The sequence below is a fragment of the Chelonia mydas genome, chromosome 4 (assembly GCF_015237465.2).
Source record: "Chelonia mydas isolate rCheMyd1 chromosome 4, rCheMyd1.pri.v2, whole genome shotgun sequence".
In the NCBI taxonomy this organism is placed as follows: Eukaryota; Metazoa; Chordata; order Testudines; family Cheloniidae; genus Chelonia; species Chelonia mydas.
This window is the reverse complement of record NC_057852.1, coordinates 93,419,710-93,435,509: the sequence shown is the minus strand read 5'-3', so window position 1 is coordinate 93,435,509 and position 15,800 is coordinate 93,419,710. Positions and strand designations below refer to the sequence as shown.

At 41.8% G+C, this 15,800-nt stretch overlaps 1 protein-coding gene across 3 annotated transcripts in view; it reads right to left on the bottom strand.

Moving 5' to 3' along the window:
• The window catches only part of GABRA2 (gamma-aminobutyric acid type A receptor subunit alpha2), a 93,357-nt gene that overhangs the window by 22,276 nt on the left and 55,281 nt on the right, over positions 1-15,800 (bottom strand). For all 3 annotated transcript variants that reach the window (XM_043544407.1, XM_027831513.3, XM_037897845.2), the window contains exons 5-8: positions 12,486-12,706; positions 9,590-9,672; positions 4,768-4,911; positions 3,745-3,897 (exon numbers count right to left, since the gene is read on the bottom strand). In XM_043544407.1, coding sequence (XP_043400342.1) covers positions 3,745-3,897; positions 4,768-4,911; positions 9,590-9,672; positions 12,486-12,706 — 601 coding nt within the window. The remainder of the gene's footprint in view (positions 1-3,744; positions 3,898-4,767; positions 4,912-9,589; positions 9,673-12,485; positions 12,707-15,800) is intronic.

Here is a 15,800-nt window from a genome sequence, read left to right as displayed (position 1 = left end):
GGGTGTGACGGGGGAAGCCCCTGTGTCCCCCAATCCTATAGCCGGCAGAAGCCGCGGGATGGGGGAAGACCCCTGCAGCATCCACCCTACCCGTCCCCAGCAGAAGCCATGGGATGAGGGAAGTCCCCCAGCAACCCCCAGTCCTGCCTCCAGCAGAGAAAGCCCGCTGTACTCCAACCCCGTTCCTGGCAGAAGCTACAGGGTGGCAGGCGAAGCCCCTGTGCCTTACCCAGCTCTCTGGCTGGAGCGCCAGGCAAGCGGGGAGGGAGGAGCCCCAGAGCCGTGACCCTGGTCCCCTGCAGAACCGCGGCGGGTGGCAGTGGAAGCCCCAGCACCCGGACCCCCACTGCGTCCCTGGGACTAGAGGACCTCTGGCTCCCCACTATGGCCCCATGGCCATGGTGCAGGGACAAAGCTTCTCTAGTCTTGGGGCTCGGGGGGCAGAAAGGAGCAAACAGGTTGTAGGGTGGGCAGAATTGGGGGCCCCTGGGTGGAACAGGGGCAGGGTCCTTGGGAAGGGGCAGAAAGGGGTGGGGCTGTGGGCAGCGCCACAGGCAGAAGGGGCAGAACAGGGGAGGGCACCGCAGACAGAAGGGGTGGGGAGGGGCCCCTCACTTGCTCTGGCCCAGGGCCCCAGGAAACCTTAATCTGCCTCTGAACCATGCCACCCTTACTTCTGTTCTGTTGCTGATGCCGGCACTGCCTTCAGAGCTGGGCGCCCAGCCAGCAGCTGCTGCTCTCCAGCCACTCAGCTGCGAAGGCAGAGCGAACAGAACAGCAGCTGCTGCCTTCAAAGTTCAGTGGCCAGAGAGCAGTGGCTGCTGGCCAGGCATCCAGCTCTGAAGGCAGCGCTGCCGCTATCAGCGGCACAGGAGTAAGGGTAGCAATGCCATGCTAGGCTAGTAGAAAATATTATTATAAAGATACTCGATTATATCTATGGAATAGCAAAGAAGAAATATTCTTACAGAAACATAAAATACCTTGGCTAACATTTTCAAATGTAGGCATCTAACTCCATATTAGACAAATAAGTGATCTCATTTTCAAAGGGTAATAATATTTTCCCTTTTATTCATAAGCACAGTTTACTTCTAAATCAATAAATCACACTAGCAGGACATAAATGGAACTCTGAACACTAAGGTACTTACGAAACTATCTGAAGCAATCTCAGAAACATTAGTGATTGATCAATTTAGAGAACTCACGGAGGATGGATGAGGTCCCAAAGGACTGAAAAATGGAAAACATAGTGCCTGTCTTTAAAATGGGAAAAAAAGAGGACTCAAGGAATTATAGATCAGTCAGTCTAACTTTGATACATGGAAAGATAGTGAAACAAAATATTTTAAAAATCCATTTGTAAACACCTAGACAGGGTAATAAGGAATAGCCAACATGAACTTGTCAAAAACAAATCATGCCAAACCAGCCTAATTCCTTTCTTTGACCAGATTAATGACCTTGTGGATGGGAGGGAGGGGGGAATTGTAGGTGTCATACATCTTGATTTTGGTAAGGCTTTTGTCACAGCCTCGTGACTAGATAAAATTACTCTAAGGTGGGTGCACAACTGCTTGAAGAATTATACTAGAAGAGTAGTTACCAATGGTTCGCTATCAAACTGGTAGGACACATCTAACAAGGTCTCACAGGGGTCTGTCCTTAGTCTGGTGCTATTTAATGTTTTCATTAATGACTTGGATAATGAAGTGGAGAATATGCTTACAAAATTTGTGTATGGAACCAAGCTAGCACTTTGGAGGACAGGATTAGAATTGAAAATGATGTTGACAAATTGGAGAATTGGAATGAAATCAGCAAGATGAAATTCAACAAAGATGGAAAATACTTCACCTAGAAAGGAACTACAAAATGGGGAATAACTGGCTAGGCAATAGTACTTCTGAAAAAGATCTGGGAGTTACAGTGGATCACAAATCGAATATTAATCAACAAGGGGATGCAGTTGCAAAAACAGCTAATATTCTGAGGCATATTAACTGGAGCGTCATATGTAATACACAGGAAGTAATGGTCTTTACTTGGCACTGGTGAGGCCTCAGCTGGAGTACAATGACCAATTCTGGGTGCCACACTTAAGGAACAATGTGGAGAGTCCAGAGAACAGCAACAAAAATGATAAAAGGGTTAGAAAACCTGACCTATGAGGAAAGATTTAAAAAAACTGAGTATGTTTAGTTTTGAGAGGGAAAAAGACTGAAGGGGGAACTAACAACAGTCTTCAAATCTGTTAAAGGTGGTTATGAAGAGGACAGTAATCAGTTGTTCTCCACGTCCATTGAAGGTAGGACAAGTAGTAATGGGCTTAATCTGCAGTAAGGAAGATTTAGGTTAGATATTAGGAAAACCTTTCTAGCTATAAGAATAGATAAGTACTGGAATAGGCTTCCAAGGGAAATAATGGAATACTCATCACTGGAAGTTTTTTAAGAACAGGTTAGACAAACATCATTCTGGGATGGAGTAGGTATGTTGGGTCTTGTATCAGCACAGGGGGCTGGACTAGGTGACCTCAAGATCCCTTCCAGCCCCACATTTCTATGACTCTAAGTCATGTAGTCTCTCTGTGCCTTAGTTCCCTATCTGTAAAATGGAGATAATAGTCCTCCTCTACCTTATCGGGGTGCAGATAAATACGTTCGAAATTGTGAGGCACTTAGATACTTCAGTAACAGAGGGCATGTAAGTGTATTAGAGAGACAAAACTCCTTGATCTCAACTGCTGAACTCATTCACTACCTCCCTCCTTGCATCACATTCTGGTTTGGCTGAAGGAGAAGGATTTGGCCTAGAAGCACATGTTCACTAGAAAAAGAACTGTAGTTTGCACACTGCAATATTTTGAAATGAAGTGGGACTTCCATTCTGCTTAGTTTATAAATAGAGCTAGAAGTATATATACACCAACACCACACTAACACTTGTTGATAGTATAGATGAAATCTTTCAGAACCAAACCTCAATATAAATACAATATTTAACTTGAAAACATTCAAGATTAGAACCTTATTACTTTATATGCAAACTGATTCCTTAAAAAAAAAAACAGTCAAGGAAATATCTATATGCCACTTTCATATGCTAATTCTCCTGAAAGGGCTGTCAGGAGACCTGTAGCCTGCACCTGAAGGGTCTATGGTCTACAAACAACAGCACTTTGTCACTTTCTATAATGAACTTGAATCAGAAAGGATCTTTGTAACAAGTTCCTCTGCCTCCTGAGCACCCCTCATAGCCAGAGGTCAATCTGTGGAACCCCACCTCTGCTCCCTCCTTTTCAGGGCCCCTTACGCAGACTTCTTCTGTGGTCAAAAGAACCCTCCTTGGGCTGTGGGTTTATGCACAGAAAGTAAACTCAAAATAAAACAAAGTCCAACAAACATGATTTCTCAGGGTCTCCCCAGCCTCAGCAGGCCACCCCCAGCCCTTCCTAGCTAGAGTCTTAGTCCCAAATCCCAAGACTCTGCTCGCTCCTGAAAGTCTCTGCTCTCCCTAAGCACACACACATGCTTGCCACTTCTGAGTGCTTTTAATAGGGGAATCATCTGATTCCACTCTTTCAGTCAGCAGGGTTGGCCAGCCCCAGGCCCTCCAGCCCATACAGGGCAAGCCACCCTATATAAAGAACTAAATGGGCTTCAGCTGGTTTCAGAAATGCTTACTGACCGCTGCAGAAGTTGCCTAATGCACATGCCATGTGTTCCTCAGAATACTCACCAAAGACTGTTCTTGCAGGTACAGATTCTCTGTTCAGCCAGAACGACACTTGGGAGAGAATGACTGTCATGATGCAGGGGAGGTAAGTCTGAATCACAAAATAACCAATTTTTCTCTTTAAGTGAAAATGAGCGGTCATTACTGTATATTCACCTAGTATGTGAAAGAGAAAAACAAAAAACCCTATAAAATGAACTATTAGCCTCTATAGACAATTCATTTTCCTGGCAATTAAAGGTAGCATGGTAAATCTATGTGAAACAAATGTGCTGTAGATGCAGCCTACAAAGCTATTTAGGCAGAAAAATCCTACTGAATGTAAATGAACTTTTTGACTTTGACTCTGTGGGCTGTATCCTACTGTCACTGAATTCAAGGAAAGTGTTGTCATGGGGTTCAATGAGAGCAAACGTGGATCCAACATTTGTCCTGCACAATATATTCTAGAAGCGAATTTTTATACTATATTTACAAAGAAAAAACCGTGTGCCATCACAAAGACCTTTGGCGATCTTGCACGTTCATATACATGGGCAGATACTGGTGGACATGCAAAGCCCCACTGAAGTCAATAGGGCTCTATGCAGATGCAAGGGTCAACTACATGTATGAGCCTGTGGGACATACCAATAGGCAATGCTAATAATCCATTGTCCAGGAGGAAAAAAAAAATCAAATCATACAATGAAGGTAGTAGACTGAAAATGACACTTCCCATCTTTCACCTTAACCAAGGTTTGAGTTATAAAGATTCATACAAACCCTTGATATTAGGTTTCACGGGAGCCCTATGGAAACGGCGATAGGGAGCGGTTTACCTCCACTGCTACTTGTAATTTCATTAAGCTTCAAGGAATTAGCAAATTGTTTTTACAGGCTGCTCATAATATACAATATTACTGAAATGGAGTAATCTTATTACTGCCAATACTGGTTTTGGCAGTCTAATGACATAATACCACCAGCATCTTATGCTTATTATTATAAAGCAACTATCCTTTTCTTCCAATGCATTTTACTAACCTGTACTCGATTTAACTGTCTCCTTTCCAACTGTTTGGCCTAGCAAATCATACTGATTCAATCTAGAGCCATCCGGTGCAACCTGTACAGAATCAGATGCATTGTAAGTCCAAATGTAGGTCACTTCTGAAGTTGTGTATGCATCTATGGGAAATATTAAGAAAATATTTTGTCAGCATTTTAGAACAAAAAGTGTCCATGATTTGCAACTTCAGGGCATAAATAATTAGGAGGACTACTTAATTATTTTCCTAAAACTGCCATCATAGTCTAAGACTGATAGGGAAAAATAATATTTAAATTGCTTGAGAATATATAATTATGCTGGCCTTACAGTATACATGCAGCACAGGACTATATATTGTTAATTTTCATTGATATAACCAACTGAACATTATTGCTGTTAAGTTACATGCAAAATCTATTTATAAACTGTAAAAATATTCATTGGAGATTATTTATTAAATGTGCCCTAAAACCTGAATTGGAGTGGGTGCCTGTGTCAATGATTTGTTATGTGTAGGACAGATTAACTTTCTGGAAATTTGTTTCTGCTTATCTATGGAGTCTGAAATGAGCTACAAGCTTTTCCTGCTTGTTTGATGTTCATATCTAAATATGGTGGGTCTGCCTAACACTGCAACAAGAGTCACTGCGCCCTGCTGTTTCTGGGCCTGGTTTTTCTCCCTTAAATTTCACTCCATAACCGGGCCCCTCTGAAAGGAGTGGGACATGCAGACTGTTGGGGCTGCTCACACAGTCCACTTCAGAGGATAGCAAAAGGGAAAATACCCACTTTGCCAAGGAGCACTATGACGGGGCCCACTCTTACTCCTGTAGAGAGGAGACTAGCAAGCTATTCTGAGCTCATTCAGCACTAACGAGGCACGCTTGTAAGACTTACTCTGCCTGGAGCATGGAAGCTTAAAAATGGACCACCACCATAGGAAGGGGTTGTGAACAGGAAGAAGATTGCTACATCTCAAAGACTGCTGACCACAGAGACAGATCAACCAAGAGGGAGACAGTCGCAGGCCTCACTGCCCTTAAAAACCACCTGGACAAGTTCAAAAGTAGGGTACCCTAAGAGAAGAAGCTGTATGTAGACCCTAATTAAAGACACAATACCAGCTGATAAGCCAAGCCCCAAAGGGGTGACCCCAAAAGACTGCCTAAGAGACAGTCCACCTTTGCCTTTCTTTTCTTTTACTCTGATTCCCCTCTCGCTCAAGGGAAAGAGAGAGAAAAGGACCTTTCTTTCGTTCGTTTGATTTTATTTGGAGAACCCCTCATGAGCTGCAAACGGGGAAGGACATTATAAACAACTTAAATTGGGGTCTGCTGGGGGCTCAGGGGAGCCCCAACCCTCCCACAGGAACTTTATTGCAAAACTAATAGCACTGCCAACATAAACTAAAAATAAAAGGAACTAAAACTGCCAGCATTAATGCATCTTCAATGACCGGGAGACAGGAAAAGATGAGTATGTTCAGCAATTCTAGCTTCCCTTAAAGGTGGATGCGGTCATACAGAGTGTGAATGTGTTATTCTATGTGTTGTTAGGACACTGGCTTAACACTTGCTGCATGGGATGCTTGGGGCTGTTTATTATACAAGAAGTAGGTGAGTGTTTCAAGCCTGGGGTGCAGCATTGAGCAAGACATGAAGAGCAGAGTGGGAGAAAGTACAAAGGAAACAGTAGGAGGGAGATTTGTGCAGAACAAAGACCACGAGACGGGAAAGATATTTCCATTGCAATAATAGAAGCTGTACACAACACTTAGCAAGTGATTCAGAAAAATTGTCCATGTAATCCAAATAAAACCACCAAGGGGAATAAAATTCAAGAAATAATATAATCCTGTCCCTTACATTTATTTTGTCAAAGAAAGGAACACACTTTTCCAGTTTGATATCCCCAATCGGCAAATGGGGCGTGAAGAGAGGAGGCTAAAGCATTGATGGAAGAAATCATGTTCAGAGTCTGATAGTGATAAGTAAATTTAAATCCTATGCTGTGGCTATAGTGCAGGTGGAGAAAGAAATACAACATATCACCTAGCTGAGTTTCAGTCATTTTCATTTGAGAAAGCTCTAGAGGTCATGGAGGAGCTAAGGGCTAATAAAATCTAGCAGAGACCAAAATTGCAGAGACTGTTAACACTTCCCTGAAGGATAGCGTGTTGCCAGCTTCCTACATATATGCAGCTGGAAGTCTCTTGCCTGACAAATCACCATTACAGTCTTGTCCCTAACCTTCCCATTTAGGGTTAGGTTATTGAGAAACAAGAAGTAAGGCAATTCTGGTATCATCTGTTATCCTATGATTTCTCTGATTCTTTCACTTTGGTTTTTGTTCTGGGTATGGCAGAGAGATTGCAACAGTCTTGCTGGTTGATGATCCTCCTAGTGATAGACAGAGGATGCATGTTTACACTGCAATAAAAGACCCGCAGCACAGCTGCAGCTAGCCCAGGTCAGCTAACTCGGGCTCACAGGGCTTGGGCTGCAGGACTATAAAATTGTAGTGTAGCCATTTGGGCTTACACTGGAGACGAGACTCCGAGACCCTGCAAGAGGGACGGATACCAGAGCCCAGTTCCAGCCTAAGCCAAATTCTACATTACAATTTTATAGTCCGGCAGCCCAAGTCAGCTGACCCACGCCAGTCACTGGTCTTCTATTGTAGTGTAGACATACCCTAAGTGTCCATTCTGATTTTTTTAGGCTCGTCGGTACCCTTTGATAATAATGCTGATCATGATAAGAACCCAAGAACCCTAGCTGGCATAGCCAGACTCTCTTGAGCTTTCCTCATACAGAAATTCCAGACAGTAATGTTCGACACTGAGTTCAATGGAGCTATGCTGATTTACACCAACTGAAGATTTGTCCTCATATGTGTAAACCACAGGCCCTCAAGCACTCAGCTTTGTTTTTATAATTATTCAGTAGTTTTTTCTTTGTTTTCTCTCCCTCATTAAAAACGGAAATACACATGGGACTCTAGAAATGATTTTAATGCAGAGAAATTAAACAATGAAAAAAGTAAGAGTAAGAACAAGAGAGAGAGACGGAAAGTGGGCATACACAAAGACGTGTGAGAACTTCAGCAGTTCTGTAGCACTGGGAGCTGCCATCTGCAGGAAAAGAGAGTCAGCTTTTCAAAAGAGAAAATATTGTGAACAGGTTTCAATTCTTCCTCTTCCTACAGAACCTGAAGCTTGGGAGGATGCCAAATAAACAAAATAAGCACTACCACTGTCAGACACAGAACAATTCAATTACCAAAAAGCAGAAGAAACTCACTCAGTCTAACATATTCAGTTCCAGACAGACACGTTTCAAACCGCTGTGTACAAATGAAGTACAGCTATACAGTGATAGCCTTGTCCAAGTATATATTTCAGTGGGTTTGCTTCATGTTTTGGGATTACCTCTAGTTTTAGACTTTCCCTTTGGAATTCAGCCTTTCATAATACTTTGTCTTCAGACCAGTTCACTGCCATATAAAACTTGTTATTTTACTATTACACCTGGCAAATATGCATTTATTTGTACCCCAGATCCTGGGCGCTCTCTCTGCACACAGATAGCACTGGCTGCAAGACCCATATGCTATTATTTCTTAGTTGATTTTATGTAAGACTTCTGGGGTTATGTTGTTATGTTACGTAGTTTGGGTAACACATAGCTAAATTAGAATATAAAGCAAAAGATTACTTCCACAAGAAAGAAATTTGATATGTATTCAAAGTAGGCTTGTAAGATTCGACCCTACTCAGTCCTCACCAGGCACAATAAAAACTCCCTGTATCTCTCCAACTGGGGATTCTCCCGCATGGAGATGATCCCAAAGGGCATGGACATAGTGCAGCCTATTCCTATGTCTTTTCCCCATACACTCCTGGGGAAGGGGACACATCAGAGGCATATACAGGGCTTTGACACTGCCTAGCTTATGAACCAAATTACCCCTTTAATTACCACCGGTGGAATGTGGGGGTTGCTTTGTACTCTATTAGGTCAGTGTGAAATCAGCCAGAGAATCAAACAGCAGTAACCAACCCCTTGAAATTCACCTTCTGTTTTGTGCCCAGCAGTGAATCTGCTGCTATCTCTTAAAGGAAAATAAATGCAAGAAACCAAGGAGAGAGATACAATATTTAAAAAGCCCCAGCTACTATAAAATATGGGCCTGATTCTGATCTTACTTATAGCAGGAGTAATGCCACTGAAGTTCATAAAGTTATGCTGGTATAAAAGTGGTGTGAGATCAGGATCAGACCCTACATATTAAACTACAAAATGTATACTGTAACTTTAATCTCAATAAGTCATTTGCTGCAGCCTTCACTGACTAAGAATGAAACAACACATACCATTAAGAGAGAAAATGCACTGCATTCTAAAGTATGCCAGCTAGAATCTTTAGAAACTTCACAGATATATTTTTGAATATGTATCTTTGTTTAGAAGGCTTTAGTTTACTTTGTATAAATACAATATTTTTATGTCATACACACAGGTCTTGATTCACCACTGTGTGACTGAAAATAACAGAGTTACACTAGCATAAAAGTGGAACAGTGCAGTGGTACATTAGCCCTATAATATTTTTAGTTAAAGCAGAGTCCAGGAATTATTCAAATGCCTTACTGGATAGATCACTGAAAAAGATCTCAGCATGTCAAAATACATGCTACAGTATAACCTTCTGTGCCTACATAAACCTGGGCAATGACAATTTGTGAAACAAAGTGATGTTGAACCACACAAGATATTCATTAGCCAACAGCTATACTTCTAGCTATGTACTTACAGCTGCCAAATTTCAATGGGCATGAATGAGCATCCATAGGAAAGTCCTCCAAGTGCATTGGACATTCAGCTTGGACTGTAAGCCTAAAAGGCAACACACCACTATATGTTTAAGTCAGTTAACAAGACAAGAAAATCAATTCCACAAAAAATGAACAGAGTTCATGCTGATTAAGGAGATGAAGCTGATTAAGGAGATGAAGTTGCAGTGTTATATTAAACTAATTAAAATTTAAATCACCTCTTGCTTCTTCACTTTTTTGTGGTCCTTCAGAAGACATTGATTTATCACATCAAAAACTTGCAGCTGACCTCAAAACTATGAGGAAAGGCCATTTAAATGAAAACATAAATTATATAACGGCAGGTTGTTCTGCATAGTCATTTTCTTCTCCTAATATTCAGAGGCACATGCTGTATGGCTCCCAATAATGTGTTACAAAAGCACATAAAGTATAGCTGGATTTGCTCAAGGAATGTGCTCCACTAGCCTCTGAACATTTGGGTTTTTTTGACTTCTTAAATGGAAAGTGAAAAAATGGCTCTCCTCATTCCTCAGCTGACTACAGTGCACACACTAATGCCAAAACGTTAACAATAAATACATGGAATGTCCTGAGCACCATGCTTACATCAAACTCAAGGATAAATGTAATTTGAAAAATCTGAAAGAAATTATTCCAAATGTTTTAATCTGGATTAGTTTTGATTCAACACTAAACTGCATGAATGGACAAGTCCCCAATACAGATCATCTCTAGCTATAGTAAGTCATGAAAAGAATAAATACTAGTAATCACAGACTGAAAAACAAAATTGTCTGTTTAAAGCATGCACCTTAATTTCCATCACATAGGTTTAGTGCTTCCTTTAGCTTTATTTTCTCAAAATTCATAGTTAGAAGTTAAGCAGAAGGCTTGTATTAATCATACGGTAATTTGAGACATGTACATGTACAGTGGCCAGTTCTGAATTTATAAAATTACAGTAGTTTAAGACATGAATTTCACAGCTTCAGGAGCAATGTATCTCTAACTAGTTGATTTATAATTGTACACCACTGCATGATTAATTTTATCTGGCATAATCTATCGGTTTACATTAGCTGCCTCTTTTTCTAATCTCTTCAAATTGGGTGGAAACGGCATTTTCTTTGATTTGCCGCACAGGATTAAAGACAAGTTTCTGGTCGATTGACATTTCAGTCAGTTAATACAAACTTGGATTCAAATATTGATTTGATCACAAGTGAAAATACTATAAATGGTGGTAGCCTCAATTTAGTTCCTAGTAAACTTTTCTATGCATCTTCAAACCATCACATAATTCAATATGATTAGCAGTCTATTTATGAAGACTCAGAAGTGTAATTGCTTGGCAGCTGTACAGCAAATCTGGATTAAGGTGCTCTGGCATAGCTGTGTGGGGAAGACTGCAATGTACCTGATTGCTTTATGGCTCATGATTTATGCCTTACTGTACCTGGGGAGATGGAGTCCACTTTCACAATCAGTACAATTCATTAAATTTGTTCAAAGAAAATCCATTTAAAAATAAGTCAGAGATTTTTGGAAATTGTTATACAATGGTTTTAAACTAGGATTGCCAACTTTCTAATTGCACAAAATTTAACACCCTAGCCCCGCCCCTTCTTTGAGGCCCCGCCCCCTACCCGCCCCCTTCCCCAAGGTCCTGCCCCCCACTCACTACATTCCCTCTCCCTTGGTGGCTTGCTCTCCCCCACCCTCACTCACTTTCACTGGGCTGGGGCAGGGGATTAGGGCTCTAACTGGGGGTGCGAGCTCCGGGGTGGGGCCAGAAATGAGGGGTTCAGGAGGGGGCTCTGAGCTGGGAGTTGGGGTATGGGAGGGTGGTACAGGCTCTGGTGTAGGGCCAGGAATGAAGGGTTAGGGTGCAGGAGGGGGCTCCAGGCTGGGGCCAAGGGATTCGGAGTGTGGGAGGAGGCTGCAGGTTGAGGCAGGGGGTTGGGGTGCAGGAGGGACTATGGGCTCTGGGCTGGGGCTGAGGGATTTGGTGCAGAAGGGGGCTCCGTGTTTGTGGGGGGCTCAGGGCTGCGGCAGGGGGTTGGGGCTCGGGATTGGGGCCTGGGCTTACCTGGGTGGCTCCTGGTCAGCAGTGTAGCGGGGCTAAGGCTGGTTCCCTGCCTGTCCTGGCTCCGCATTGTGCCCTGGAAGCAGCCAGCAGGTCCAGCTCCTAGGTTGGGGCAGGAGGGCGGGGGGGTTGGAGGCTCCACACGCTGCTCTTGCCTGCAGGCACCGCCTTCCCAGCTCCCATTGGCTGCAGTTCCTGGCCAATGGGAGTGCGGAGCTGGTGCTTGGGCAGTGTGTGGAGCCCTGTGGCCTCCCCACCGCCTAGGAGCCAGACCTGCTGGCTGCTTCCGGGGCACAGCACGGTGCCAAGTAGGAACTAGCCTGCCTTAGACCCGCAGCACCACTGACCGGACTTAACGTCCCAGTTGGCGGTGCTGACCGGAGCAACCAGGATCCCTTTTCGGGTCACCCAGCAGGGCAGTGATAGAGATGAGAATAAGACCCAGGTCTCCTGAGTTCCAGTCCGGAGTTGTATCCATGAGGCCACAAGTGAAGCAAAAGAGTAGCTTGGAGACTGAAAATGATGTGTAATTTCCTATTTCCATATTCTATTGCAATACTGTTACTTGTCCTGGCCAGTTTAAAATGACTATAACAATTTCCAGAAACCTCTGACTTACCCTTAAATGATTTTCTTTGAACATATTTAATGAATTGTACTGACTGTGAAAGTGGACTCCATCTCTCCAGTTGGACTAAGGCATAAAGCATGAGCCATAAAGCATTCATTCCTTAGAAAAGCCATGTAAATAAATACTGTGAATACAAACAGATAAAAAGACATACCTCATGGTATACAAGAGAGTTCCATCATCCTGGATTCGTAGTAGTTTGTTTGGCATTGTCATGTTATGAGCTACTGACTTCTTCCCATTGTGAAAGAATGTGTCTGGGGTCCAGATCTTGCTAGCCATTAAGTTGTTCAGTCGAAGGATGTTCATTGGGCCTTTAAACTTTAACCTCTCATCTTTCCATTTTTGACGGAAGAAAACATCTATTGTGTACTCCTATAATGGAAAAATACATTATTTTTGTCATAATGAACACCAGTCTGTTTTCCAAGCACAGAACACTAAAATGCTGGTTTTATAAAATCTGTTAATAAAAGTATTTGAAGGGGAAGAGTGGTCAACAACTATAATTGTATGATATCGAGATTAATGAAGAGGAACTTAGAGAAAGCATTTAGGGTCTATGTGCCCTTACCAAGGGGAGTATAGAGTAATGCTCATTAACCTTAATAGACATGCTACATTAGTATATATAAGCCCTAATGATTAGATGACTGTAGTGCAAATTAGTTTTCATAAACAGTTTTGCATTTTGTTCTGAAGAAATGAAGAGCAATACAGACCAAATTAGAATGCATTACTGCAGCAAACATGCCTGTAGAAGGAGGCCAGTACTTCAGTAGCACTGAGAATGGCCATGTTTTGAGCCAAGAAAACAAGCATGTTCAGAAAGGGCAGGATATATCCAGGAACATTAATATAAGAAAGATTCTTCCCAAGGGAAAACACAGTCAGTAACAAGGCTGTTGAATAATTATGGGCTTGATTAGCATAAATACATAGAGAGGGAACAGTGAGCTATACTACTTCACTGACATCTGATGAACAAAAGGGGGCAGACTGTCTGCTGAAATCCATGCCTATGAAGGGGCTGATAGAAGTATGCCCTGGTGTTTAATCTTGGGAGGAATTTGTGCTCAGAGAAGGAGATTGATGTTCTACTTCCAGGTGCATGAGTCACTAACTGCTATCCCACTATTCTATAGATATTCTGTACACGTCTTTAGGATTGTTGTTTGTTCTAGCTAAGAAAAATATTGATTAAAAGTATGAGTATATCAAGTGCGTTAAAATTGTATGTGCAAATTATCGAGTGGTTTGTAACTATCAGTACTGCAGATAAGCTGGAATTTTAAGGACATGAAAATTTTATAGGCATAAAACTATAAATCATGCAGTTGCAATATTACATCTTCTGGTGCAGCAGCAGTTTTATTGTATCGCTGCAAAATGTAGCTGTACATTTAAAATAATCAGTATGTTCCAATAATCTGTTCTATTGTAATTACTTTGCAAATACTACACTTTATGGAGATAGTCTTTTGTGCACATTATGCTTGAATGACAATTAAATGTCCTCTTATAATCCAATCAGTATAAAAAATGAGTTAAAAGTAGTTTGTTACTACATCTGCCTCTGCCACTTTCAGTTGTTATGGGGGTGTGTGTGTGTGTGTGTGTGTGTGTGTGTGTGTGTGTGTGTGTGTGTGTGTGTGTGTGTGTGTGTGTGTGTGTGTGTGTGTGTGTGTGTGTGTCCCTCCAACCCCTCTGCAAAGCCCCATGCAAACAGAGGAAACTCACACAGGCCCTGATCCTACAAGCAGCTCTGTGCCCACATGGACCTTCAATGGGGCTCTCTTTCAGGGGTCCATCTGCAAAGAGCTGCTTGTAAAAATCGGGACCCACCTAACTGTATAGAGCAAACAACAAAACTAGTTCTACAAATATGCAAAAAGTAAATGAACTGAAAAAAAGAGAGAATTTCCATTTACAGATATCGTAAAATTAGCAATTAAATATTTTTTCAGGCAGATGTGCGAGTTTTAATTTAATGGTATCCCTTTAAAATTTCCTCCCAAATCCTTACAAGAAATTTTGCTAAATGCAGCTACTGAATGAACCAAACTGCTGGTGAGTGATTTGATTACATAGTTTCAGTATCAAAATAAAATTCATTTCTGTACAAGTTGCAAAGTTTGTGTTGACTGAATCCTAGTAACATTTATACAAGCCAATGACTGAAGAAGTGGATCTTTGAAGTTGACAGAACTTCCCTACAACAGGGAGAGGTAGAGATGGGAGATCAGGCCTTTGACAAAACTCTCACACTGGCCTTCTATGTTTGTTTACAAATACTTGTGAAGATGGGGATACCTTGTGGATTTCAGCCAGGGCAGAACCATGTTGATTTAAGATCACGGGTAGGAACTACACACCTGGGGTGAAATCCTGGCCCTATTGAAGTGCCACTGATTTCAACAGGACCAGGATTTCACTCGGATGATCTGCATACAGAAGAGGAGCTATGGGAAATACTGTCCCAAGCACATAAACATAAAAACATTCCAAGGACATCATCCTTCATAAAAAACAACAACTATGTGGTGCCTGCAATGTACCCACATAGCACTCTCGGCAACATTAGCATTCAATAAAGTGAGGAGCTGAAGGCACTGAGCTGAGCCAGGCACAGTAAGAATAAGCACTGGGAAACTTCCTCAGTTTTGCCATTGCAATCCAACCCTGACCTGCTATTCTGAACCAGTAAACATCCTTATCTGAACAGCCACAACTCATATAGAATATTCTAAAACTACAAGAAGAGTTGTGGGGAGTCTGATGTGTAAATCATAAATCCAAATCTAAAGGTATTCCCTTATTTTTCTGGAAAAAAGGAAATAAAAAGACACAGGCATGTGTAGGCAAAAGAAATATTGTTAATTAGTAACCTTATGAAATTAGCAAGTGTTCTTGGGCAGAGAAAGCACACATAACATGACAATTCCCACTTGCAATATCCCTACTTTCTGCAGAGGTAGAAGCAACCACCTAGTTCAGTGGAACTAGTGTGAGAAACTCTCAACCAGTCTCAATCATATCTATTACAAATATGGGGCTTGTGATTTAACAAAAAGTGGACTAGTAAGATGCACACAACATGAAATACAAAAGGAAGCAAAATCAGAACTTCAAAATCAATTTGACTTTGAATTTACTAAAATGCTTTATTACTCCTGGAATCATATAGCTGAAACCTTTATGGCTACCATGTCACTGCATTCATGCAGGGCCGGAGAGAGGAAGACAAAAGGTAACTATCCCAGAGCTACACTGAATATACCCCAGATAATGGTTTACCTTTCACTTATTAGTTCTATTTCCTCTGATGCTACCTTCTATTTGTAATCATAAAAAGAAAAAGCTGGCTTAAATCCACAAGTAACTCCATCTTCCTTAGTATTTATAAACATATTAAAACCTGGAAAATTGTGTCAAATCATACTGCCATATTTTCTCCCTTAATACGCAT